Consider the following 25,745-nt stretch of genomic DNA (forward strand, 5'->3'; position numbering starts at 1 on the left):
TTTTATTTAGAGACAGGGTCTCACTGACTTGCTTAGCACCTCATTTTTGCTGAGGCTGGCTTTGAACTCATGATCTTCCCGCCCAAGCCTTCCGAGCCTACCGGGATTGCAGGCATTCACCACCATGCCTGACATAAAAAAAAAATTATATATATTTAATACAGTGAAATATGCTATTGTTTCCATGCCTTTTCTGAATTTAAGTGGTTTCATGAGAGGATGCTCTACTGATAAGTATTTAAGAATGGAGTGCCATTTCCCATAATGCTTCTCTTACAGCCTACTTATGGCCTAAGAGGAGTCATAGTTGGAAGTCATAGATGGGTTTGTCTTTGATCCACAGTGTGACAGTGCTTGAGAATATCAGATAGTCTTGTGCAACTCTTTTCTGACCTCTCATGGTCCAACAAAATGTCAGTCACCAAAAGTTTTAAAAAGATTTTGATATGTGACTGAGCATGCAGAAATTAAATTGAAACTGTTTAGGTATATCTTTACTTTGATATAAGCTAATATTTTTGTGGATGTATAGAGAGATTAAGAAAAATGTTATCAGAATAAATACATGGAATAAATATATGAGATTCACTAAAAATACACTGTCCTAAGTCCTGTTTTGGACAGCTCTTTCACTGCTATGACCAAAAGATTTGACCAAAATAATTTTAGAGGATGAAAAGTTTATTTTGGGGCTCATGGTTTCAGAGGTCTTAGTCGAAAGACAGGCAGCTCCATTCCTCAGGGCCTGAGATAAGGCAGAATATCATGGTGAAAGGGTGTGGCAGAGAAAAGCAGTTGGGAACATGGCACTAGGAAGCAGGGAGACTCCACTCATCAGATACAAAGGCATGCCTCCAATGAGCCACCTCCTCCAGTCATACTCCACCTGCCTATAGTTACCACTCAGTTAATTCCTATTAGGGGGTTAATTCACTGATTGGGTTAAGACTGTCATAACCCAGTTATTTCGCCTCTAAGCTTTCTTGCATTGTCTCACACATGAACTTTTGAGTGACACCTTACATCTAAACCATAGCAAACCCGCATATTTGTTTACAGGGAATCAGCTCATTATTCTTTGCTTGACTCACAGGACCCTTTAGATCCCACAAGATCAGTGATTGTGATCCGCTCCCTGGTAGCAGATGGTGTAGCAGAAAGAAGTGGAGAACTTTTACCTGGAGACCGCCTGGTCTCAGTCAATGACTACTGTTTGGACAATACCACACTTGCTGAAGCTGTGGAGGTACTGAAGGCCGTGCCTCCAGGCACTGTACACCTTGGCATCTGTAAGCCTTTGGTGGTAAGTGTTGAATTTTGTTAATATAAGAAGAAATGATAATGCAGTAGTTCTGGATTTTGGAGATAAATATGTCTGGCCTCTAAGTGTTGAAATTTGTTAACATAGGAAATAATATTGCAGCAGTTAAGAACATGGACTTTGGGGGCAAATACACCTGACCTTGAATTCCTGTTCCACTGCTTAATGCATCTTTGATCATAGTCAAGTTTCTTAATGTCCTTGACTTATACCATCAGAAAAAATAATGTCTATCTCATACGGTTTGAGGGTTTAAAGAATATTATATTCAGTAGGTACTTACTGAGCACATTACTATATATCTGCTAGCTGTTAGCATTTCTAGTCTTACTAGTACCGCTTTTACTATTTTCATCTTCATGTTTTGCACACAGAATCTGTTTCCATCATATTCCTTAATGCAAATTAAAGTAAGTATGTTTACATGTTAACTTTTATTAAGGAATTATGTTAAGATAGTACAATAAGTTGAAGTCCAGTCAACCACATCATTTTAACATTATGATAATGAGACATTAATGCTTTTCCAACTATCATCAGAGTACCCAATGACTCCTAGCACCCAGAACCTCTATATGATCAAGCCGTCTTATTGCTTAATGTACTATGTCAGGTCAGTCTTCCTGACAGAAGGGTACCTCAGTTATGGTGCTGTTAAGGTCCCCTGTACAAAAAAAAACAAAAACAAAAACAACTTGATAATTTCAGTCGATGTTAAAATATTAAAGAGTGCTTACTAATGACAATATTTTAAGTCTACTACATGTAGAAGCCACATGTAGTAGTAGTTGAAGCAACTTTAAAGGTCACTCTTTTGTACTCACACTACAAATGAGTCAGTGGAGGCACAGAGAGTCAAGTAGCTGACCCAAGGTCATATGCTAGCAGGAAGCAGAGCTGGAATATGAACTCGGCCAGGCTGCTGCAGACCTTGTGTTCCTGGCTACAGGAACACATGCTGCTGTTTGATTGTATTGTTCCTTTTTTAATTTGTAGGTAGCATGTCTGAAACAGCTTGGTTGTGATAGGTTGTTGGACTGGATTTTAGGAAATAAGAACTCTGATTCTAGCTTTGCTCAGAGTTATAATGCCCAGTGAGTTTCAAACTCAAAGATATGTAATTTTACATAAAAATTACCTGGGAGATGTTTAAAATGCAGTTTTCTGAGTCCTGCCCTCAAGAGATTCTGATTGAGAAATTCTGATGTACTATTCACAAATCTCCCTCTTCAGTGGGTCACCTCTGTAATTTGATCAACAGGTATACTACTTTTCTTCTAGTAACCTAAGTTTTTCATTTCTTAGAAGAATGAATAAGACTAGAGAACTTCTAAGGTCTTTCTGAACTCTAAATTCTTTAATCTATGAAATACTTTAATATACTGCCCAAATAACATAAGTACTCTGCTAGCTAACTAATTATATTTATATATAGATAAAGGTTGATGTATTACACCTATTTTTGCTCCGAGAAACCTCAGTATATTACTTTTTAAAATTTTTGCTGCTGAGGATTGAATTCAAGGCCTTACTCATGCTAAGTACATGTTCTACCACTGAGCTGCTCCCGTAGCCCCAGTAAGTTTTTTTATTTTTCATGTAATACACATAAAAAGGCCTGTATATTACACTTAACAGAAACTTTAAATGTTTCAAAATATAATCTAACACATAACTAAATCAGGTTCTTGACTTTTTGTGTATTTGGTGTGTTATCCTAACCCATAAGTAACACACCATGAAGTGCTTGGCTTGATTTTTGGACAAATTAAGGAAGGGAAAACCAAGAATATGTTCATGGGACCTCATCTCATTGTTATTTTCGGTGGTAGCAGGAACTTTGTCTAGATTACCCGGGTGATTATTTGCTAGAATTTTGTCACCACATGGGAAAAAAATCCCAAGATAGTTAGTCCTATAGGACTTAAGCAGCCCAGCCTATACCATTAAGCAGTTTTAGGAATTCTGAAGCAGTGTCAATAATGGGACTTAGTACCAAAAGGGTGTGGATTCTTGGGTGATTTCCGGCAGTCAGAGCTGCAGAAACCTCAGACTCTAGGGCCTTGCTCTAAGAGTGTTTTGGAACATAATAATTGTGGAGTGGAACTTTGCCCAGGACTCCCTTAGTAGATCCAAGGCTGCCAGCAGACTTAGGAGTGGGAGGCCAGTAAAGGGATGGAGAGAAAGGTCAATTTCAAGACTTTTTTCTTTTTTAAACCATTAAGTAATTCCTTCTTTAGCATCTGGGTTCTTTTAGCAAAACTACTCAGGAGCTGTAGATTCAAGAAACCAGAAACAGATCTCCTCTGAGGTCTATGTCCCTGTCCCTTTCTTATTGTACATGGTGGCTGCGTAGCTAATGTTAACTGAGGATTTACTCAATCCATAGAAGAAACAGAGATAGAGAATGTAAATAAGAAGATATACATATAATAGTTATAAGAACAAAATTATTTTTATTAAGGTTTATGACATATAATACTTAGACCTGTATAGTTTCAGTTATACATTTTCATCTTAACCGCAAATGTGATTTGTCTTCTCTTTTATGCAAACTTACCTTGAATATACCAGATCAAAAAAAAAAAAAAAAAAGGAAAAAAATGAATAAGCTGACTTTAAAAATTGCATCATTCTCAGAATGAAGAGGACAGAACAGGCAATGGAACTCTGAGCTAGACAGCTGTGGGCTTTGCTCAGTTCTCTGTGGTTTGCAAGGCCCTGTGTTCTTGGGCCAATCATATTGTCTCACTAGCACCCACTTTGCTCATCTGTAAGTTGGAGACTGCATGGTGACTGGGAGCACAAAGCTCAGTGACAGGCAGCTTGAGTTCGCATTCTGGATATGTAACTGACCAGCTGTGGGATATGGGGCAAATGACTGTGCTCCCTTCTCCACATCAATAAAATAGAGTTAGATGAGTTCCCACTTTTTAGAGCATGTATCAATACATTAATTAGTGTGTTAAGTATATTTAAAGTACTTAAACATATACCTGGTGTATAGCTATATATATAAATTACCAAGTAATTTTTCTTTAAGGGATACTTAAAGTTGAGAAGCCCTCACCTAAATATTTCTTTCCTTTTTTTATTTTTTAAATTAATTTTTTATTTGTAGTTTGACACAATACCTTTATTTTATTTATTTATTTTTATGTGGTGCTGGGGATTGAACCCAGGGCCTTACACATGCCAGGCAAGCGCTCTGCCACTGAGCCACAACCTCAGCCCATCTTTCTTTTTAATTACAAAAGTAAATTTGTTCTAATGAAACAATTTGCATAAATTTTGTTGTGTACTTGTACAATATGAGAATTAATCTGAAGAAAGTTTGAAGCTAAATTCATGAAAGTGGTTTATATTTTCAGGAAGATGAGAAAGAAGAAAGTTGTTACATTTTACATTCAAACAGTAATGAAGACAAGACTGAACCTCCAGGAACAATTCTTGATATGAATTCATCTTTAATACTTGAAGCACCCAAGGTATGTAGTGAATTTCCCATTGAATGATTTGCTGTGAGCTAAGGTTTTTCTAAAGAAGACAAAGCTTGTCCCACTCCCTTGGTTAAGTAGATACAAATTAAAGAATCCCCATTCACTTGTTACTATTATTATTTTTAAAGTGAAATCTTTTCCTTCCTGTATTACTTTGACTCTTTAAAATGATACAAGGAATATGTAAGGCATTTCCAAAGAATGAACATTTTATTTTGTATCACTAATGTAATCCTCAAATTTGGGGAGGAGAACATATTGTTGAAAATAGACGTGTATTTTAAATGCTGTAGAAAATGGAACTATACAAAAAAAATTTCATTTTGAATACTTTCTTTAGTCAAACCCCACTTTAGGCTATAATTGTAGAAAGTGATTTTGGAAGTTTTCCTCTTGATTTTTAAAATAAATTGTGTTTTATTCTTTGCAATTAAAGTATGGCTTGCTTTGCTTGATAACTCATGTCTGGTGACATTCTTGGCAACCGTGTTGACAGTGTCTCACACTGATGGGTGTTCCTGTAATGTCCATTACATTTTTTTCTCAAAGACTAGACTTTTCTGTTAAAATTTCATATCTATGTGATATGTTCAAATATACCCTCTAATTAAAGTTTATTTTTTCACATAACCAGGTTGCATTATTTTATATTAAATTTATATTAATTTAAAAGCTTCACCATGATGATGTTGAGGTGTGTGAAGAAAGCAATGGGAAAGAGTAGAATTATCCCATGCATTTATATCTCGTAATATTTAGGATAGGAGTTATCATTGATGTCTTAGAAGGAATTGGGCCTCACTGGACTCAGCACTGACAGGTTCCCCAGGGTTAAGTCAGGGGCTCTGCAAATCCATATATACATTAGGCATTAGCCAGAAACTCAATAAAATTTCTGCACATGTAGAACTATTTACTTTCAGTGGTATGTACTGGCTTCTAATTAGTGAAATTATAAGTTAATTGAAAAGCATATTGTATTCATTTGTTTTTCTTATGCATTTGCAGTATAGATGAAAAATATATTTATATGATACAAATGAATCATACTTAAAAGTAGTGGAAATATACTGCCCATTTATTTTATAATTTTTTTGTTTTGTTTTACGTAGTTACACATGACAGTACAATGATCTTGACATATCATACATTTGAATCAGATTGGATATAATTTCTCATTTTTCTGAGTATACAGGTTGCAGAATCACAGTGGTTATGCATTCACATACATATACATAGTAATAATAATGTCTATTTCATTCTACTATCCTTCCTATTTTTTGAACATTGAATAGCTGTGATTTCTTTTAAGTTACTTAAGCTTGATGATCCTGATTTTTTAGTCTTTGCTTTCTTAAGTATTAGTTTTTGTATTTATGTACTACTTTTTATATTGAGTACATGGATCAAATGTTTAGTGTGGCAGTTGACAAAGTTCCCAGTTCCAGTGGAGAATTTTCAGGTGGTTAATGTATAATGAACCTTTTAGAATAGTCATTCACCTTGCCAAGGACAGATTTCTACCTCTCATTTTACTGTTTGTCCTTTTTCTGGGTTGCGGGTTGTTGGAAGTGAGCTTCTGTTTCTTCTTTTTGATGGAGAAATATAGCTCCTGATCATGTCCGCCATGCAGTGCTTATGAGGTGATGTACTGAAGCTATGGCACCATTTTAATGTTTCAGTTAAGGTACGTGCTGCAGCTCTAAGACAGGTGCAGTTTAACATTTTTTGCAACTTTTCCTTACAGGGATTTAGAGATGAACCCTATTTTAAAGAAGAACTTGTGGACGAGCCATTTCTAGATTTGGGAAATTCTTACCAATCTCAACAAAAAGAAGTAGACGGTAGCCAAGAAGCCTGGGAAATGCACGAATTTCTGACTCCTCATTTGCAGGAAATGGGTGGAGAAAGAGAAATGCTTGTTGATGAAGAATATGAACTATATCAAGATCAATTTCAGTCTATGGAGTTATATACCTCTTCTAATGTTCAAGAGGCCACTCCTGTGCCCTCCAGGCAGGAACTCCACTTTGGTACACAGTGGTTACATGATAGCCACTCAGCTGGCGAACCACCGGAGGCTCAGAATGCAGGACCCATGATGAGCATGTACTCCCAGGGGACACAGCAGTACAGCTACAGCTCTGACCACACGGTGAGGCATTGTGACTTTGCTCCCACATCCTCCCCTCTGCACCCCCCGCCTATCCCTAACTCTCATAGCTGTTAAAAAACAAAAAAAACAAGACAAAACATCAACAGATCTTTTTATGATGGATGATTGCTCTAAGATGTACCACATTGTGTGTGGCCACGAGCATAAGTGTCTCTTGAGAATCTGTGAGCTTCACTTGCTTTGGTGTCACAGTGGGTTTCTTTCTGCTTTGCTTTTTAGTGATGTTTTTCTCTTGGTTTCTTGTTTCAAAGAAGAATTCTTTTAACATTTGTGATTTTCTTTTAAATTCCAATTATGGGAGAAAGTGGCTGTATGTTTCTTACATGGTATATTTGTCAGGGAAAATCAAGGCAAAATTAATGAAAAACACATTGTATCTTTTTTTTAAGGGGGGATTGAATGTCTTTATTAAATAAATGAGTAAACAGCAGCACAAATCAGCAGCAGTAATTTTGGAAGGAGTGGGAACAAGGTGTAGGGGCAGAATGTCATTATATATTTCATGGTCTTAACGTAGCTTTAGAATTGTGCCCGAGGCCCACTGATTAGTAGTATCCTATATTGCAAATAAGGAGGAGGCAAGACTAAATACTCAGGACCAAACCTTATGCCTTTTAGAAGGCTAAATCAGAACCTTACAAATTATTTTAATAGCAAGGTTTCTTCTTAAGATTTGAAATCTGATTTTCCTAAGCTAGAATTATCATCCCACAATTAGAGGCAAAGTTGTAAGTGAATAAGCTGAAGAACATCCTTTTGGACTATAGAGGCTGAAAAAAGGATCACAAGTTTAAGTCCAGCATGGACAACTTAGACCCTATCTCAAAATTTAAAAAATAAAATAAAATGGGCCAGGATATAGTTTAGTTGTAGAACACCCCTGAGTTGAATCCTCAATACTGTAGAAAACAAAGAACACTTTTTGGAAGGAAAAAGTTTCAACTATTTTAAAATGATTTAGTGCTTTCCTATATTTGCATTTTTTATAATGTATTATTTCCTCTTGTTTTATACCTTTGCCCCCAATTTCTCTGAGGAAAATAATGTATTATAAGAAGGAACAGAATTAAAAAAGAAGATAATCACCTTAGCATTTTGGAAACCATTGTGTTGTGGCAAATCATCTTAAAAACTAGAAGGTTTTCATTAACTCTGGGAAAAACACTTAATTTACTGGTAACCATAGGAAACTATAAAGGTTTGAGCAATCTTTTTCTTTTGTGTGGTGCTAGGAATCAAACCCAAGTTCTCACATGTGTCAAGCTAGTGCTTTACCCTCTGATTTGAGCAATCTTTGAAGCTGATTAAAACTGGAATCAAAACTGTCTTCCATTTTGTACTTCTCTACTAATCCCTGATGCCTCCACAAAGCCTGTTTTCTGGGGTTAATAATCCAGGGAGTGGGTATGAGATTTCTATGATCCAATACTGGATTGCTTGAACCCTTTAGTTTAAGGAGTTTTGAAAGAAATGGAATAGATAGATAGATAAATAAATAAAAATCAACTGGCAGATTCATCAGCACCACCACATAATAGAGGCTAGAGAATAAGATTAATTTGGGAAAGGAATGAGAAGGAAGGGGTTTGAAAGAGAAGACAATAAGGGCAAGGTGGTGAGAGAGATAAGTCTTGGCCTTAAAGCAAATTCAATTCCAAGAAGTGGATGCTGGCAACGGGAGCTCTCCAGAAGTTGAAGGTTCTATACTCTAGGAGGGTATCACCTCCTGGGTTTTTCTCTTGCTCTGCTCCTGTTGCTTGCCCAGTCATTTTGCCAATGCTGCTGTCCTTGATCTTGTAGGTGCATATATCTGACAGCCCCAGGCCTTCCAGCTCCAACAGATCCAGTTCTGATATAGGCATCCTCCAGAAAAGAAAGGAGCTGTACTGGCTACTCACAAGATCCCTCATACTTTCCTGTTATCAATGAATTACTAGCGTGTTCCAAAGATGGAGGGAGGGCCTCAGAGGCTCCTGGGTCAAGGTGTCCGCATCCTCCTGTATACCTGGAAGGAGTAGCAGTCTTTAGGGGCTGCTGAGGCCCCTCTCTTGTTTCTCTAAATTGCAGTGCCTCAGCAGTCCTTGGGGAACCTATGTGCTCAGCTTAGAGCCGGCCAGGTTTCATCTACATTTTCTGTATCTTGGCCATTCAGTGTCCTCTGTGTTCTATGTGACTCAAAAGCAGTGTACACTAGAAAATCATCTTTGCGTTTGAGATACTGTCTATGTATAACCCGTCAGGAGACTGTTATATTTTAATAGGTTTGTCCTTGCTATTAAGTCACCAGTGAACTTTACTTTTTATAAAATTATAGTTAACCAGACTCAAGTTGAAATCTTTTATTAGGGACTTTTATTAATGTTTTATTTTTATTTTTCCCACCCTGAATTAATTTTTAGGAAAATGAAAAGAAAGTTATGAACAGGGATGCGTTTAGAAAACCAGCTTAGCAGTGCACTCAGATGCAGTGGGCTGCGCTGCCTGCAGAGGCTGGCATCTTTCCCAAGGCCATGTGCAGAAGGGCTTTTCTTTTCTCTCCCACAGGGCCAGTGGAGGTGGTTTCTTCCCCTCCTGCCCTCAGATAGAAAAGATTTCCTCCTTTTCTCCTCCTGCTAATCTTCTGGGCAAGATTGTTTGCTAGCTGCATCTATGGGACTCCTGAAGTAGAGGGCCCTGGGCACTCTACCAGGGAACAGATGTTTTTGGAATTTGTGTTGGTCCTGGAGAGGGAAGAGGTGATGCACAGTGGACCAGTGTGTGCCCTTGACCCTGCTTGCCGCCTTCTGTCTTTGCCAGCTCCTCTCCTACATCCTAAGTGCTCAGCCCCAGATGAATTATGCAGTTATATTAGCAAGTCAGAATTAGAGATCACTGAAAATTCATAAATATCTACTTGTTACGGCTGTTTTTTCCTCTGTAAAAGAAAATGTTCTTTTCATTTAAATAAAAGGCAACTTGAAATATCAGTGCCTTTTTAACATATAAACTTTTAAGGTTATAGATGAAATAGTTGAATATATATTCATAATATTTACTTAATAAATTTAGTTAACATTTGTACTTTAAAACATGTTAATTTTTTTCTTATTCTCACATTTAATATTATTTTATTCAAATTCTTTCAAAGTCATACATTTACTACAATCACTTTTTTGATAATTTAACACAGTTTTACAAATATATCATCTTTCTAGGTATTTGAGACAGCATTTTTGAATACATACTATCACTCAAAATTTTATCCTTATCTAAAGTACTCATTTGCATAACATTACTGTTTTAAAAAAATCCTTATCAGGTAATATAAATGCTTTTCCCAAAGTAACCACTTACTGCATTGTTTGTGTTCTTTAAAACCTATTCAACAGTTAGCACTTGCAATTGAAGGACTTGCATCCTAATTACTAAATCTGTGTTAAACTTCCTTTGCCCCCTTTACCAGTTCAGCCATATTTGCTTGTTACAGCTGTTTTCTTCTACAAAAAGGAAATTTTCTATTTCCCCAAATAAGAGGCAATCTGAAACATCAGTCCTACTTAATATATAAACTTTTATAGATAAATTGTGTAGTGATAATTTTTTTATGTTTAAATGTATAGCCATATTTTTTATGTTTAAACATTCATATTTTTAAATCTGTAAAATGTTCATTTCTTGGCCTATTTTAAATTAATGATATTATTTAAGGTTATAGAATATTGATTATTTCAGCCCTAATGTGTCCTGAGCAGTTTTATTTTCTTTAAATAATTCTGGATTCTTGCTTGGGGTACTGATTCTTTTCCTCCCTTCCACAGTGATGACAGTTTATACCCACATTATCAGGGTGGGCTTGGTTTTTCATTTGTCCACCTTTCATTATTGATGAACCCTGTAATGAAATTTAATCTAATTTATCATTGGGTACAGTTTGAACATCCAAAATGCTTGACACTAGTAGTGTTTTGGATTTCGGAATATTTGGATATAGATATGGATATGTTGGGGATAAAACACAAGTCAAAATCAAATCCATTTACATTTTGGGTACTAGGGATTGAACCCAGGAGTGCTTGTTTACCACTGAGCTACCTCCCCACTTCTTTTTATTTATTTAAAAAATTTTAATACAGAGTCTTGCTAAGTTGCCGAGGGTCAAAAGGTAATTTTGCCTATTATTTTTAGTGTGCCTGCATTTTATTTGAGACTGTCATATGAGGTCAGATGTGGGTTTTTCCACTTGTTGTACCATATTCATGCTCAAAAATTTTCAAATTTTGGAGCATTTCAGATTTCAGATTCTCAGATTAGGGATATCCACCTGTTACATTATGTAATATTGCAAGCCCTGAGATATTTTTAGAAATACATTCAAGTGTCTGATAAATATGTGATTTTTAGTATCTACTTAGAGGGTGCTCTCCAAAAGGGTAGATTAAATATTATCATTTCTATGTTGGTTGTAATGTCCATTTTAGGCCATAGATATTAGCAGTATTTGTACCTAACTGCTTTGGAGTTCCTCTTTCTCCATCACTCTCATACTTCAACTTAGTTGAAGGGTAAATCATGAAGTTTATAGATCTGTTTTCTTTTTGTTGTTTTGTTTTTAGTCATTGGTAAGATACACAGAACACAATTGAATGTTTTAATCATTTTTAGGTATAACATTCAGTGGCCTTAAATATACTTAGATTATTCTTAGCCACCACTGCCCCTATCTCTAGAACTTTTTAATCTTCCCACTCTGAAGCACTTTACCTACTGAACAATAACTGGTATTTATCCCCTCTCTCATCCCATCACACCAACCACCATTCTGTTTTCTGCTTAAGAACTTGACTGCTTCATACAAGTGGAATGATATAATATTTATCATTATGCATCTGACTTTTTCATTCAGCACAATATCTTCAAGGTTCATCCATGTCATAGCAGGTGTCAGAACTACTTTCTTGGGGCTGAATCATGTTCCCTTTATGTATATGTCAAGGAGAAAAAAATTTTCCTCTATGCTAGTGATTAAGACTTACGAGCATTAACAAGAGAAAAAGAAAGAGTTTCTATGGGGGTAACAAAGGGGTTTGCTTAGGAAGGGCAAATGTGGTGTTAGAACAAAAAAGAAATAAGGAGGTTAGTGAGCATGTTGATTTCTGCCGGTGTGAGTCCTGGGGTAGGCCCAGTCCAAGGGAGTTGATGACAGCCTCCTATTCCAGAAGTTGCTACTTTAAATCCTGTTAGGGAAGCTGTAAGAAGCCTTGTTTTGCTTTTTTCCTGCATCTGCCAAGTTATAAATGTCTTTAGCTTAAAATAATCTTTTTTTAAAAATATTTTTAGTTGTAGATGGACACAATACCTTTATTTTACTTATTTAGTTTTTTTATGTGGTGCTGGGGACTGAACCCAGTGCCTCACATGTGCTAGGCAAGTGCTCTACCACTGAGCCACAACCTCAAGCCCAGCTTAAAATAATCTTTATATCCAAGAAGTTCCCCATGTATACACCACGTTTTGTTCTTTCTTTGATATGTTGATGGATGTTGGGTTGTTTCCATCTTTGTTCCTTGTGAATAATGCTGCTTTGGACATTGGGGAATAAATATCTGTTCAAGTTCCTGCTGCTCTTCTGAGTTGTCAAACTAAATGATCAGAGTGCCTCTCCAAAGAACAGTGTTATTTATTTGGGAATGACAGAGCATTGCAATGGGAATACATTTGTCCTAGTAAACTGTTAGTGAGTGCAAGGAGTTTGAGGCAAGGGGAAGCTATTAAAAAGGGAGAAATTGCTTGGCACATACCTGTAATCCCAGCGGCTTGGGAGGCTGAAGCAGGAGGATCACAAGTTCTGAGCCAACCTCAGCAACAGGGAGGCACTAAGCAACTCGGTGAAACCCTGTCTCTAAATAAAGTACAAAATAGGACTGGGGATGTAGCTCAGTGGTCAAGTTTCCCCTTAGTTCAATCCCTAATACTTCCCCCTGCCCCTCTACCGCCCGAAAAGGGGGGACAAATTGACACAATCTACTTGAATGCAAAGTTCACTGACTGGTCTTGGAGACCCAAGGCAGGGAGTTGGTCAGCTCAGTAGTGAAGATGCCCATTGATAGAGGCAAACATTCTGTTAACAGCATGTTATCTAAATTGTTGCGGTCTTAAAGAATGTCCAAAATAAACTCTGTAACTGAAATTCGTGTCTCCTTGTAAAGTATGTAAAGCATGGGGTGCACTTAGAATGAAGGGGAAATATCTTTGGGGGTTTTTAGAAAGTCTTTGTAAAAGCCCTTCTCTCAGACTGGGAAGAGCCCTCCTCCTTCTTAACTTCTCAGCTCCACATTGTCTGAGTCTGACAAGAATGCTTTGGTCTTGGTGTTGGACATTCACCAGTACACAGGAGAGGTGGAATTGTGCAAATATGATGATCCCATATTTGTTTTGAAGAATCACCATTCTGTCTTTCATATTCCCACCAGCAGTGCAGTTTTCTGATTTCCCACATCTTGGCCAATACTTGTCTGCTAGGGGTGTGTGTGTGTGTGTGTGTGTGTGTGTGTATGAGTGTGAAATACCATCACATTGTGGTTTGGGTTTGTATTTCTCTAACTATTAATGATGTTGAAAATCTTTCATGTATTTAGAGGCCATTTTTATTTAATCTTTGGAAAAATATTTATTATCGTCCTTTGCCAATTTTAAAATATCTGGTTCTCATTTTCTGTGTATCTGAGTAATAACTCATAATGTAATTTTCACCTAAAAATATCTTTTTAGCCTCAGGATTATTTACTTGAGAGAATAATTGTTATTTTTGTCATGATTTAGAAGGAAAATACTGAATTTGTTTACTTAAAGATTGAACCTCTCAAATGTACCATATGGAAACCTAGATTTGGGTATCAATCCTTTATTTATCAGTTACATTGCTATTAACTTTTTATTTTATTTATTTCTTTTGTACTAGGGATTGAACTCGGGGATGTTTTACCCCTGAGCTACACATCTAGTTCTTTTCATTTTTAATTTTGAGTCAGGATCTCACCAAGTTGGCTAAGGCAGGCTTTGAATTTGAGGTCCTTCTTTCTCAGCCTCCTAAGTTCCTGGGCATGCACCACTATGCCTGGACTGCCATTAATTTAAAAAAAAAAAAGCTGGTTTTGATAAAAGCCCCGATTCTTTACTTAGGCCTGCAGGTGCCCAGTGGGTAGCTGAAAGCAGGATGAAGCTTGGCATCTCTGCCTCCATCCTGAATCTGTTTCCTCCTTTATTTTAAAATTTGGATCAGGTCCCTGTTCAGCTCTGCACATAGGCTTGTTAATCATTTAATGAGTATTCACCTAAACAGCAGGCTACAGCGTTTATTAGCTCTAACTTTACCTAACCTATCTCATTTCCTTTCAAGGTCGAGGCAGAATTTGCTGCGTCCTGTTTTAGACCCCTGCATCCTGTTTTAGACCCCATTCCTTGTCCTACCCCTTCCAGAAAATCACCCCATCACCCTATGATGATATGCAGCCCCCCGAAACAGGAGTGATCAAATCATGGGAACCAAATCGCCCCTCCCCCACCCAGGGTCCTAGGTCCCAAAGATCAGCATCCCAAGTAACACGTGGAAGCTTCAGGGCTTCTCTGGAGCCACCTCTCAGAACCAAAACCAAAACCTCAAACCACAAGACCACCGTTTGACCAAGACTGCTTGACCCTTGTCCCCTGCCCCAATTCTTCTCTGTTTAAACCTGAAACTCCTGTCAGCATCTCAAGACAGGGCCAAGATGTTGGCTCTTTCTTTCCTTCCCAGTATGGCCATGTTGACTGAAGTTTTTTACTGCTTTTCACTATTACTTTTTCTGTTTGTTTTTTGGGGGGCAAGTGGGTCCCCCAGAGTCAGGCCTTTGGTGTAGGTCTCTGCTAATAGCTTATTCTTATTTATTTTATTCAAGACAACTAAATAGTTAATCTCCTTTCTTACCCTTACATAATATTTGGGTTGAATTCTATGTTCTTTAGGCTCCTTTGGGTATCTGAAGTGATTATGTTCGTATTTATATTCAAAATTTATTTGGAAAAAGCCTGTAGTATTTAGTATACCATTTCACAAGAAAACTTCTCATACCATTAAAGGGAAAGAAGGTTCAGTGAAGTCTGGTTATGATTTTATAAAAAAAAAATTTTAGAAAGGACCATTGAAAAAAATGTAATTCATATTTTTGTTTTGCATAAGCAAGATTTCTAACAACGAAGAAGTATTATTTGGCCAGGAGTAGTGGTGCATGCCCTATAATCCTGGTGGTTCAGGAGGCTAAGGCAGGAGGATCATAAGTTCAAAGTCAGCCTCAGCAACTTAGTAAAGCCTTAAATTCCTTAGCAAGACCCTGTCTCTAAAGATCCAAAAAAGGACTGAAGATGTGGCTCAGTGGTTAAGCACCCCTGGGTTCAATTCCTGGTAATCCTCCCCACCCCCCCCAAGTAAATAAATAAATAAATAAATAAATAATAGTGTTATTCATCTTAAATGAATTAAGATAGATCTCTATGGTGACCATAGAATTTAAATTCATGCTTACAAATTTTTAAAAATATATAATGAAGTATGTATGAAAATTTTATGTTCTATATCTTAGTCTATGTGTACTGCTATAACAAAATACCGTTAATTACCTGTGTAACTTACAAATAACAGAAATTTGTTTTTTCACACACTTCTGGAGACTGTAAAGTACAACATCAAGGGGCTGGAAGATTCTGTACTTGGGAGGGCCTGATTTCTGGTTCATAAATGCCATTTTCTAACTGCTTCATAACATGATGGAAGGGGCGAGGGCCCTCCCTCTGAAGTCTCTTTTATGAGGGCACTGATCTCCTTCATGAAACTTCCACCTTCATGACCTAGTCACCTCACCACAGGCCCCGCCCTCTGACACCTTCACCTTGAGGTTACAGGGGTAGAAAACCTCCAGTATCATCCTAGCAGGGTCATAGAATTAAATCAACATAGGCTAGGTTAACAGAAGGAATGAAAGCCAATTTATTTCACAAATTTCATGTGGCACAGGAGCCCTCATAAAGAAATGAAGATTCATAGAAGCAGTTAGAATCTATTATTTGTGTCCTGGATTGGTAAAGGGTAATAAACTGTGAAAATGTGACCCGATCATGGGAGGAGGCTTAAAACATAAGTTCTTCTATGAGGTCTGTAAGGGATTCTGTCTCAATGTCTCATTTTTGAAGATACAGATGTTGACTTTCCTTCTAGTTTAGGGAGAATGGCATCTTTCACACTGAAATATCTGTTTTTGTCTTCTGCTGCCACGAAACAGCATGAAGGACACGGTGATCTTCTGTGTCTCAAGTCCTTTTGATTTAAATAGTCAATGTATGAGAAGAGCATATTTTAATCCCTTCCTAAGTTAGGACTTCAATGTATGAGTTTTAGGGGGTCACAAACAGTTTTAGCTTTCTGGCAGATTGTAACTTCAGAGAACCAAGAAAGCGTTCGCGTATATAAAAGGAAAGTGCTGTGAGTTAGGTTTATATCCAGGTTTTAGGTTTTGGTAACTAGATGTTCACTAGGCAGATAAGAATGCTAGGAGAGGTAGAGCAAAGGCTTAGAAATATGAAAATTGGCAGTTGTCTTTTGGGATCAACAGTGAAGCTATTTAAGTTGTGGGCATCTGAGCAGCATGATCAGAGATTGTGTGCTTCCATACGATTGATCGTGCTTGTGATGGTAGATATATTTTTTATTCCTCCATCTTGGTATATGTTTATTTAAACCTACTTATTAATGTTTACAAAACAAAATTTTTGTTGGAAATCTAATGTTTGGAAAGAATAAGTTTTACTAGCCTTACAGACACTAAGTAACCAGGATTTGTCACTGCTTAGCACAGCATACAGTATCCTATGAGCAAAACTGTTTTTAGGTCCAGTTCTTCACTCTTATTATCTGGTTTGAATAGCATTATGATGTTCCGGATTTATTCATAAAGTACTAATGCATTTCCACTTTTCTTCCTCTCAAGATGAAAGAACATTTTGGCATTGATTCCCTCCCATCCATACCCTCAACTGATGGAGATTGTCAACATAGCAGATTTGATGACATGGAAAATCTTAATTCATTAGCAAAAAGCAGTCTGGATTTAGGTATGTGAGTTTTGCTTCTTATAAACACAAATTACATTATTTGCAATCTTTATTTTGTATACAAAATGGATTTCACTGACATACTTTGATTCATTTTGATGTTTTAAATTTAAATCTGTTTATTAATCTGCTTCAGAATATGCAAAAGAATAACCATGACTCAGATTTCGACTTAGAATTTTCAGATTCAGTTTTCTGAGAGGGCTACATTTTCTGAACCTCATTTTTCTTTTTATTAGAAGTATGGATTAAAACTAAAACTAGTTCCTTACACTGAAATAAGTTTCTACTAATATATTTTAAAATCTCTAATGCTATTAAGTGGTATTGTTAGATCACTGAATGGGGTGGTTAAATATTAATAAAGAGAGACATATTTTAAACATTTATGATACATTTTATAGCCATATATTACGGTCAATTTTAGTACATTAATAACTTAGTTTCCATTAAAGATTTCTAAAAGTATTGTGCCTCTCCTTGCCTCTCTTTAATATCAGCTCTCAGCTACTTTTGAAAACTTGATTTTAAAACATAATTGTTCTTCATTCAACACTGAAATATTGAATGTCATTATAATATTAACATCCCTAGGTGAGCTGTATAGTTCCTCCATGCACTGGGATTTACAGAACTACTGTTCAGGATTTATGCTATCTTTTACCTCTTACAGCTCTATGTAAGGAAGATTCTTCCTCTATGGGCATTTCTCCTATTAAGAGATGGAGGGGGAAGAGCTGTAGAAAGTGATGTAACTGTTTTATATGAGATCAGAATTCTGTTATGTAATATCTGCAGAGTGGAGTTCTCATGAGCTGGTAATACCTGTCAGTTCCCTGTGGGTCAAGACAGTGCATGGGTGGTTACTCTTGAGTGTCTGTGACTAGATGTGTCTATCCAATTTTTCAAGATCATATGTACTTGGGTAAAAAAAGTGCCTTTTGTTTTTTGGCTCTCAAACTCTCCAGGCATACTACATTGTGAATTCACATTTCTATGATTCTCTGACTACTGAATCCTTGGACATGAGACATAAACTAACATCAATGAATAGGCTATCTGTTTGACTTCCATTGGTTCTCTGTGGCAGTCTTGTCACTTTTAGGACCGGATCTTCTTGTGTGGGCGGCTCCCCTGTGCATTGCAGCATGAGTAGTCACTTCCCTGGCCTCCACCACGGAGGGCAGTGACAGTCCCTCTCCCAGTCTTGGTCAAAATCAAAATGTCTCCAGACATTGCCAGGACTGAGAGGAGGAGACTGGATATATGGGTGGGTGTCTGGGGAGTGATGCAAGGGGTAGTTGGGAAGAAGATAGGGGATGATCCAGTTAATTGGATAATCCAGTCCCATTGATCTGAGTCCTGCTTTGTATATCTTCTGAGTGAGTCCAGAGTTCCTTCATGTGCCTTCTGCTGCCTGTGTTAGTCTCTTATGATGCTGTAACAATGATGGCTTTAAACAGTAGGCCTACTTTCTCACTGTACTGGAGGCTAGAAGTCCTGCTTCAAGGTGCCATCAACACCTGTGAGGGCTCTGGAGAAGAACCTGTTCTTGGCCTCTTTCAGATGCTGGTGGCTTCTGTGTTCTTTGGCTCACAGCTGCATCAGTGCAGTTGCTGCCCCTGTCTGAATGTAGCCTTTTTAGTCTCATCTGGCTCTGCTCTTCTGTCTCAAAAGGACGTCAGTCATTGGATTTAGGGCCCATTTGTGTAATCGAGATGATCTCACCTCAAGATCTAACATTCATCTGCTAAGACCCTGTTTGCAAATCAGGTCACCTTTTTAGGTCTGGGACATGGATATATCTTCTGGGTGGGAAGCACCATTCAATCACTACATTGCCTGAATCTGTTACTTTGCAAGACCCTAGGTATTCATTCTTCGAGATTGTAACTTTGGGAATGATGCTAAATTCATACATCTTAGACCCGTAGAGAAGCACTTACTTTTAGGAAAAACTTTGAGAGCCTCCACAATGTTGTATATTAGGCAAGAATATTTAGATTAGTGCTAACCATGGTGGGTTGAGGGATTATTGGTACAGAGTTGTTAAAAATTTCATCGGCATGTGTATTGAGTTAATTCTGTTCTAATTCTCATTTTCCTCTTGAGATCTCTGTGCAGCAAATATGACTCTACTTCAGTCCCAGACCCCTCTGTACTAAGCTGTTAACCTGCCATGTCACCAGGCAAGCCCCTGGCCTCTCCATACCTTTCCATTTCCTCAGTTGTGAACTGAAGGATTTGGTCTAAGTGTTCTCTGAGGCCCCTTTCAAATCCATAGCTTGTTATCTATTCTCTTAGTAACAGGCAATCTTAGATTTATCTATAGGACAATCTGAAAACCATTTTTGAGAACCTGTGTGTTAAGGGCTATTCTTGACCCTGAGATTAATCCAAAATGATGTATAACTATGGGCTGGTTATGTAGCTCAGTGGCAAAATGCATGCTGGGTTTAAGCCTTAGCACCACTAAAGCAACAATAAAAAAACCCAAACCAATATTGTGTTATCTTTAAGGTTCTTATACTCTTCATGAGCTATGAAACTACACCTACAAAATCACATGGCTAATAATATAAGGCATACAAGCTAAATTCCAAAGAGTAATACACTTGGTGTAGCAGAATTTCAAACAGAAAGTAATTCCATTTTCCTGTCTCCTACTGCCCTGTCCTGAATTGTACCTACAGTGGCCTTGGATGAATTTCCATCATTGGCCCCAAGAGCCAGTGCATGTACTCATCTGCAGGCCTGTCTTGTGCTGTATACTAAGCTTCTGAAGGACAGGATGTATCTGATTCTGTTACCATAGTATGCACTCAAGAAACGTTTGTTCAATGAGAAAGTGATATACTGCTCTTGGAGTTATTCCACAGCATGCCAGCCCTCTAATTTTTTTTCTTTCATTTGCTCAGGCAGTCACCCAAACCCCCCTCTACTTGGATTCTTCTTGCCTTTTTTTGGTACCATTCTGACCAAGTAATAAACCTTTTGAAAATTACCCCCTTCCTCTCTTCCTCTCCTGTAAGCATTAACTTGCATTTATCCAGAAGTTTTTTTTTTTTTAAGCTTCCCTGTTTTTCTAACCTCTGTGCCCCTGTTTTGGCCATTACCTAACAACTGGAGAGGCCCTCCAGGACGTGATTTGTTTTATGGGCTCCTGGGTCCTGTGGTGCACTTGGAGAACAGCTCTGTAAAGTGTGTGTCAAGCACTGTGAGAGGTGAGAAATGTGTGCCTGAGCACCCACAAGGGTCCATCGAGGAGGCAGTAGAGCAAAGGGCACGGGCAGCCTTTGCATGCAGTGGGTAATGAAAAGTTTAAACAAACTGCAGAACCTGTGCAGCCCAACTGTGTAATTTAACAGACTGCTTTTACCAACAAAGCTGCATGGGAAATAGCTCTGCAAATAGAACCAGATCCCTGGTCTTAGGCCTGGTCTCTGGTTTTAGGCCATCCTGCCTGAGTCTTGCCCCCACCTCCAGGCCCTCTTCAGTGTTTGTGCTTTCTCAAAATAAAATAAAGTATAGAAGCTACATTAGACCTTTTATCTTTATCACATTTTCTACCTTAAGTTCTGTAAGAAATTTTTAAAAATCCACAAGAAGCATCAAATCAAATAATAGATGTCTATAATCTTAATAAGGATTACAATTTACTTATTATCATTTCGATCAAAGCCATGCTATTTACTATTATCCAAGGGTTATGGTTTGAACCTGGAATATCCCAGAAAAGCTCATGTGTTGAAGACTTGGTTCCCCAGACTGTGATAGAGACAGCTCAGAGGTGGAGCTCTTAGGAAGTAATTGGATCATGAGAACTCTGACCTCACTGATGGATTAATCTACTGATGGATTCATTGCTGAATGGACTATTGGTAGGAGATGTGACCAAGTTGAAAGACATGGGTCCTTGGGGGTGTGCCTTTGGACTGTCCCCAGACTTATTCTGTCTCTGTTTCCTAGACATCATGAGGTGAGCAAATTCACCTGCCAGGATTCTCTGCCTCATGACAGGCCCACAGCACTGGACCCTGTCAACCATGGATTCAAACCATGAGCCCAAATAAATCTTTCCTCCTTTAGTTGATTTTCTCAGGTATTTTTGTCGCAGTGACAAAAAGCATATCAATCAATATCATAAGCATGACATATCAATCCTGTAAAATAGTATTTCATCATCTTCCTTATATTTGAGCTTTCATTCAACACTTTAATCACATAATTGGTGATGTTTTAAAATTTCTTCAGAAAACAAAAATTTCAAAGAAATATTTTGCAGGGGAAACTGTTTTTACCTCTGCATCCTGTGAAGCTGTGCTGTAAACCCCAGGGTAAGACTCCTGAGGGTCCTCCCCAGGCACCAAGGCTGCCTGCCGCTGGGCCCTCCTGGTTCTCCATTGCTCGTCTTGTACTTCACTCTGCGATGAGTTGTACACACTCACCTCTTCAACAGCACTGCTTTTCCATCTGTAATTATTGTATTTTCTAGAAGAAAATGGAGAACAACAAATAATTCCTTAGGTTTCTGTAAGATTTGCCAATACCTTACAAAGCACTTTGTATGTAGATTTTAGTCTCTCTCTGCATTGTTTGACTAAACAGAGCTATTTTAGGCTCCCTATTAATGTTATTTGAATAAATACCATTCCCAGATCACAGAAGGTGTTTAATCAGAAGTCTCAAACCACTTTTCAAGGTTATAAAAGATACACATGTTCTTTAAACGGGCAGAGTGATGCAAATAACTGTTATCCGTGCTAATAATAACATTAGCTGTGAACTTTTTTGATTTGCTTTCTACTTAGGAAAACAATATATTCATCTTTTTTTTTTAAACTTAAAAACTCAGTTTTCGTTTATTAAACCAGTGTCATATTTACTCATATACAAAGGTACTTGCTGGGTGGTTTCTGAATAGGAATCCTGAGGGTAGAATTGTGAACAAAGTCAAGTCTGTTCCTGGAGCTTACACTCTGGTGCGGGCAGAACATAACACATCTGAGTGTGCCATGGTATGGGTGGTGAGGGAAATCAAGTGATGTAAGTGGATACAGAGTGGAGAGGGGTGCTATTTTATGTGGGGTATGTGGTGCAGAGTGACATTTGATGGGGAAGTGAATAAATAAGTGAGGCCTCTGTGAAGATATTTGGGTAAGACAAGAAAATAATAAGACTGTGCAGATCAGCACAAAGTAGATACAAAAATTATCTGCAAAGGCATTCGTGATTTGGTTAATATCCTTCCAATTTTTTCTAGTCCACATGAAAAAATTTGGTGTACCTCTTCTTTGACTCCTCTCAGCTTCCTCCCTCCAAATCCCTCCCAGATCTGTGTTTTGTTTTTTTTTTTTTTTTAAATACAATAAAACCATTACATTGCAACCTGATTCCCTATTCATGGAAAATTGTTGTGTGGAATCCCATGTATGTTTTGTACCTTGTGCATTATGTTATGTTCATATAGTTGCATGTGAGGATGTATGTAGACAATCTATGTAGACTTACATATACACTTATGCTTCACGGTATGCTGACCTTAACCTGCTACATCAGCACATGTTCTGTTCTGTTGTGGTGAAACAAAAGGAGCTCCTTCTAGTTTATTACAGCAAATGTAAGGAGAAAAGCATGACTTATAAATTTTTTTTATTAATATGGAAATTCTACAATATAATGTCTAGACCTAGGGGAGAATGTAAGAACTAAACTCCAAAGCTGTTCCCCTCTTCCCAGCAGCACATCCCAAGCTTATTATACCAACCATCCTAAGAAGAAAACAAAATTAATAAGAATTTTGCAAAAATGTTTTGTGGTAAATGTTTAAATAAATTGTAGTCACCTACATACCATACAATTTTAATCACCAGGTAAAAATTGGCAAAAATTCCCAAACCTGAGTTTCTTCCTATAAGACAGTTGATGGTGTCTTTTCTTTCTTTTAGTTCAATGTGAGAACTAAGTAAGGTAGCTTTTAAAAATGTAATGTTTAAAAATATAAATGTTTTAACTTGGTTATTTGTTAGTCCATGGACTGATTTTTTTTTTTTCCGAAGTGTCAGAGTACCTATAATTGGGACAGCCAACATTGATAAAGGGAAAATTTGCAGTAAGATTTGGAAACTATCATAGGAAATTATTTTGATAAAATAATACTATTACATATATATATCATATGTATATATCATATATTTGTGTATACATAAAATATATGTGTATATAATATACTTATGTATACATGTTTTTGAGTGAAAGCACATTTAAATTGTAACCTTTTTCTACTCTGCAGTCCTTTCATTTTTCACCTTAGTCCTTACCTCCACCTGACTTTGCATCTTTGTTTAATATTTCCTAGCTGAAATCGTGCCTACCCATAGTGGCTGCCCTAACTTATTGAATGCCCAAAGGATAAGTGACTGTGTCTTATGTTTCCTTTTGTCTGGATTTGTTCTTCAGATATGATGATTCCAAATGATGTCCAAGGTCCTAGTATGCTCACTGATCTTCCTGCTGTGGCTCCTAGAAGGGAACAAGAAGATTTACCTTTATATCAACTGCCCAGGACCCGAGTTGTTTCAAAGGCCTCTGTCTACCCAGGAATGCTGTCTTCTAGATATGCCACCGATGCATGGTACAGTATCATTTCTCCTTGTTTTTATGTTACAAAATAGGGTTTCTTCAGATTTTCATTTTTGGATTTTTTTGTTTGTGAATGTGTGATTTCTAGAAAATGCATGATTTTGGTGCAACACTTGGAAAATAAAATGAAAATTATGACTAAGTCTATTATATTAGACAATTACTATGAGATTTCACATAGTAACCAAAATTGGGCCATGAATATAATTTTATATTTTTGTGCACGCAATGGATTATAAAGAATATTTTCTTATAGAACGAAGATTAATTCAGAGTTCATGTTAATAGCACAGGCAAATACATTGAGGACAAATTGAGAGGGTAGACTTAAAGAATCTCTAGGAGGTGGCAACTTGGTAAGCATAGAACAGTTTCAGTAGAGTTTACATCAGTGAGTGAGTAACTATTTCCTCCTACTCATACAGGAGGAAGTAGTGAGTACTGCTTTTGTTTCTAGAGTAAGAAATTGGATGGACAGTGGGACATTAATTCTGTGATTAAGATCATAGGAACTCATGGTTGGAAGGGAAAATGATGAGTTCCCTGTGGGACATGTTACATGTAGAAATATCCATAGGAGCACAAAGTGAAATGAAGACCATTAGACACATTAGTCTGGGGACTATTATTGACAACTGTCCTGATACATATAATTGGCAGCAAGGTCAAATGTATGTGAAACTCCAGCATTTGAATGGTCATCAGGGGGAAGCTCAGACAGTAAGAACATAGGGCCCAGATCAAGTCCAACAAAACAGTAGGATTTAAGACATGATTGGAGGAAGGAAAGAATAAGTAGAGTGAATAAAAGGTAGAAGAAATTGGTTAACTTTTGGTGGAATTTGAAACCAGGAGCACTTTAACAAAAAGGATCACCACAGAATATGGTCACAAACTACAGACAGGTCAAGGTAGATAGAGAAGTTTTCAGGGTCACATGGATGCCCTTGGTAAGCATAGAACAGTTTCAGTAGAGTTTACATCAGTGATTAATGGGTTGAGAATGGAAAAGAATATTAGAAATTGGAAATTGTAAGAGTAGACTATTTTAAGAATCCTTGTCATGAGAAAATACTGATAGAATGCTGTTACCTAGGTAACTTTAGGGCAAGTGGTAGGTTTTACATATCTATAACTACATACATATGTAAGTACATGTTCATTAAGTATTACTAATTCATATATACATGGATAGAGAAATGAAACTTGAGAGCATTTTATTTGTGGGAAGGTCTAGCAAATGAATATCTACATGCTAGAAAGGGGTGATTAAACAGTCTTTGAAGATGGTGCTAGGAGGGGATGATATTGCATACCTATAGAAATTCACCTGTTAGAATCTGATGAAGGGAAGCTTATCTTCTCCACTGAGAAAGGGGCCAGGCTTGAAAGGAAGGTACAAATATGGGTACTTAAAATATCTTGGGACAGGAATCTAAGATTCTTTTCCAATGAGTATTTTTTTTTCGGTCATTTGAGAGGCTATTTACTAAGAAGGGTGGGGTGCTACTAAAGTGGGTGTTAAAAGGAGAGATATGGGGCTGGGGGGATATAGCTCAGTTGGGAGAGTGCTTGTCTTCCATTCACATGTCCCTGGGTTCAATCCCCAGCATCACGGGGGGGTGGGGTGGGGGGAAGAGAGAGAGAGTTATGGTGATGGAGACACGTTTTTGAAACAAGCTTAGAAATTAGAAAAATATTGACCCTCTTTTCTGGCTCCCAGGGAGTGGGAGAATGAGCATCAGCCACTTGAGTGTAGAATCCCTGACAAGAACCAGAACTGTTGAAGAGGGCTGCAAATCACACACAGCAAGATGGCAGGGGACAGGAGTTTTGTTTACAGACTGAAGAGACGCCATGGTGTGATGTGGGGCAGGCCTTGGGATGTCATATGGCATCTGAGGACAAGCCTCAGGAGTTGTTTTGGTATTGGCATAGGAGGAGGCATCTTAGACTTCAATGATGTACATTTCACTGTTCTGCAACT

General features: G+C 37.5%; 2 protein-coding genes across 7 annotated transcripts in view; one reads left to right on the plus strand and one right to left on the minus strand.

Annotated features, from left to right (window-relative positions):
- Positions 1–25,745, plus strand: part of Patj (PATJ crumbs cell polarity complex component) — a 344,745-nt gene that overhangs the window by 97,053 nt on the left and 221,947 nt on the right. For 5 of the 6 annotated variants that reach the window (XM_078026378.1, XM_078026375.1, XM_078026379.1 and 2 more), the window contains exons 18-22: positions 1,094–1,303; positions 4,693–4,809; positions 6,569–6,976; positions 16,993–17,116; positions 23,576–23,750. In XM_078026378.1, the coding sequence (XP_077882504.1) occupies positions 1,094–1,303; positions 4,693–4,809; positions 6,569–6,976; positions 16,993–17,116; positions 23,576–23,750 (1,034 nt within the window). Of the gene's footprint in view, positions 1–1,093; positions 1,304–4,692; positions 4,810–6,334; positions 6,465–6,568; positions 6,977–16,992; positions 17,117–23,575; positions 23,751–25,745 lie in introns of those variants that run through there. The other variant, XM_078026381.1, reaches the window with a different exon arrangement.
- LOC101976997 (protein AF1q-like) lies at positions 8,635–8,907 on the minus strand. The gene has a single exon (XM_078026390.1). The coding sequence runs from the start codon at positions 8,905–8,907 to the stop codon at positions 8,635–8,637; it is 273 nt and encodes a 90-aa protein (XP_077882516.1).

The sequence above is a fragment of the Ictidomys tridecemlineatus genome, chromosome 11 (genome assembly GCF_052094955.1).
Source record: "Ictidomys tridecemlineatus isolate mIctTri1 chromosome 11, mIctTri1.hap1, whole genome shotgun sequence".
NCBI lineage: Eukaryota > Metazoa > Chordata > Mammalia > Rodentia > Sciuridae > Ictidomys > Ictidomys tridecemlineatus.

What these genes read in the sequence shown, in the direction of transcription:
- LOC101976997 (XM_078026390.1), bottom strand. Translation starts at nt 8,907, where the DNA reads ATGAGGGATCTTGTGAGTAGCCAGTACAGCTCCTTTCTTTTCTGGAGG.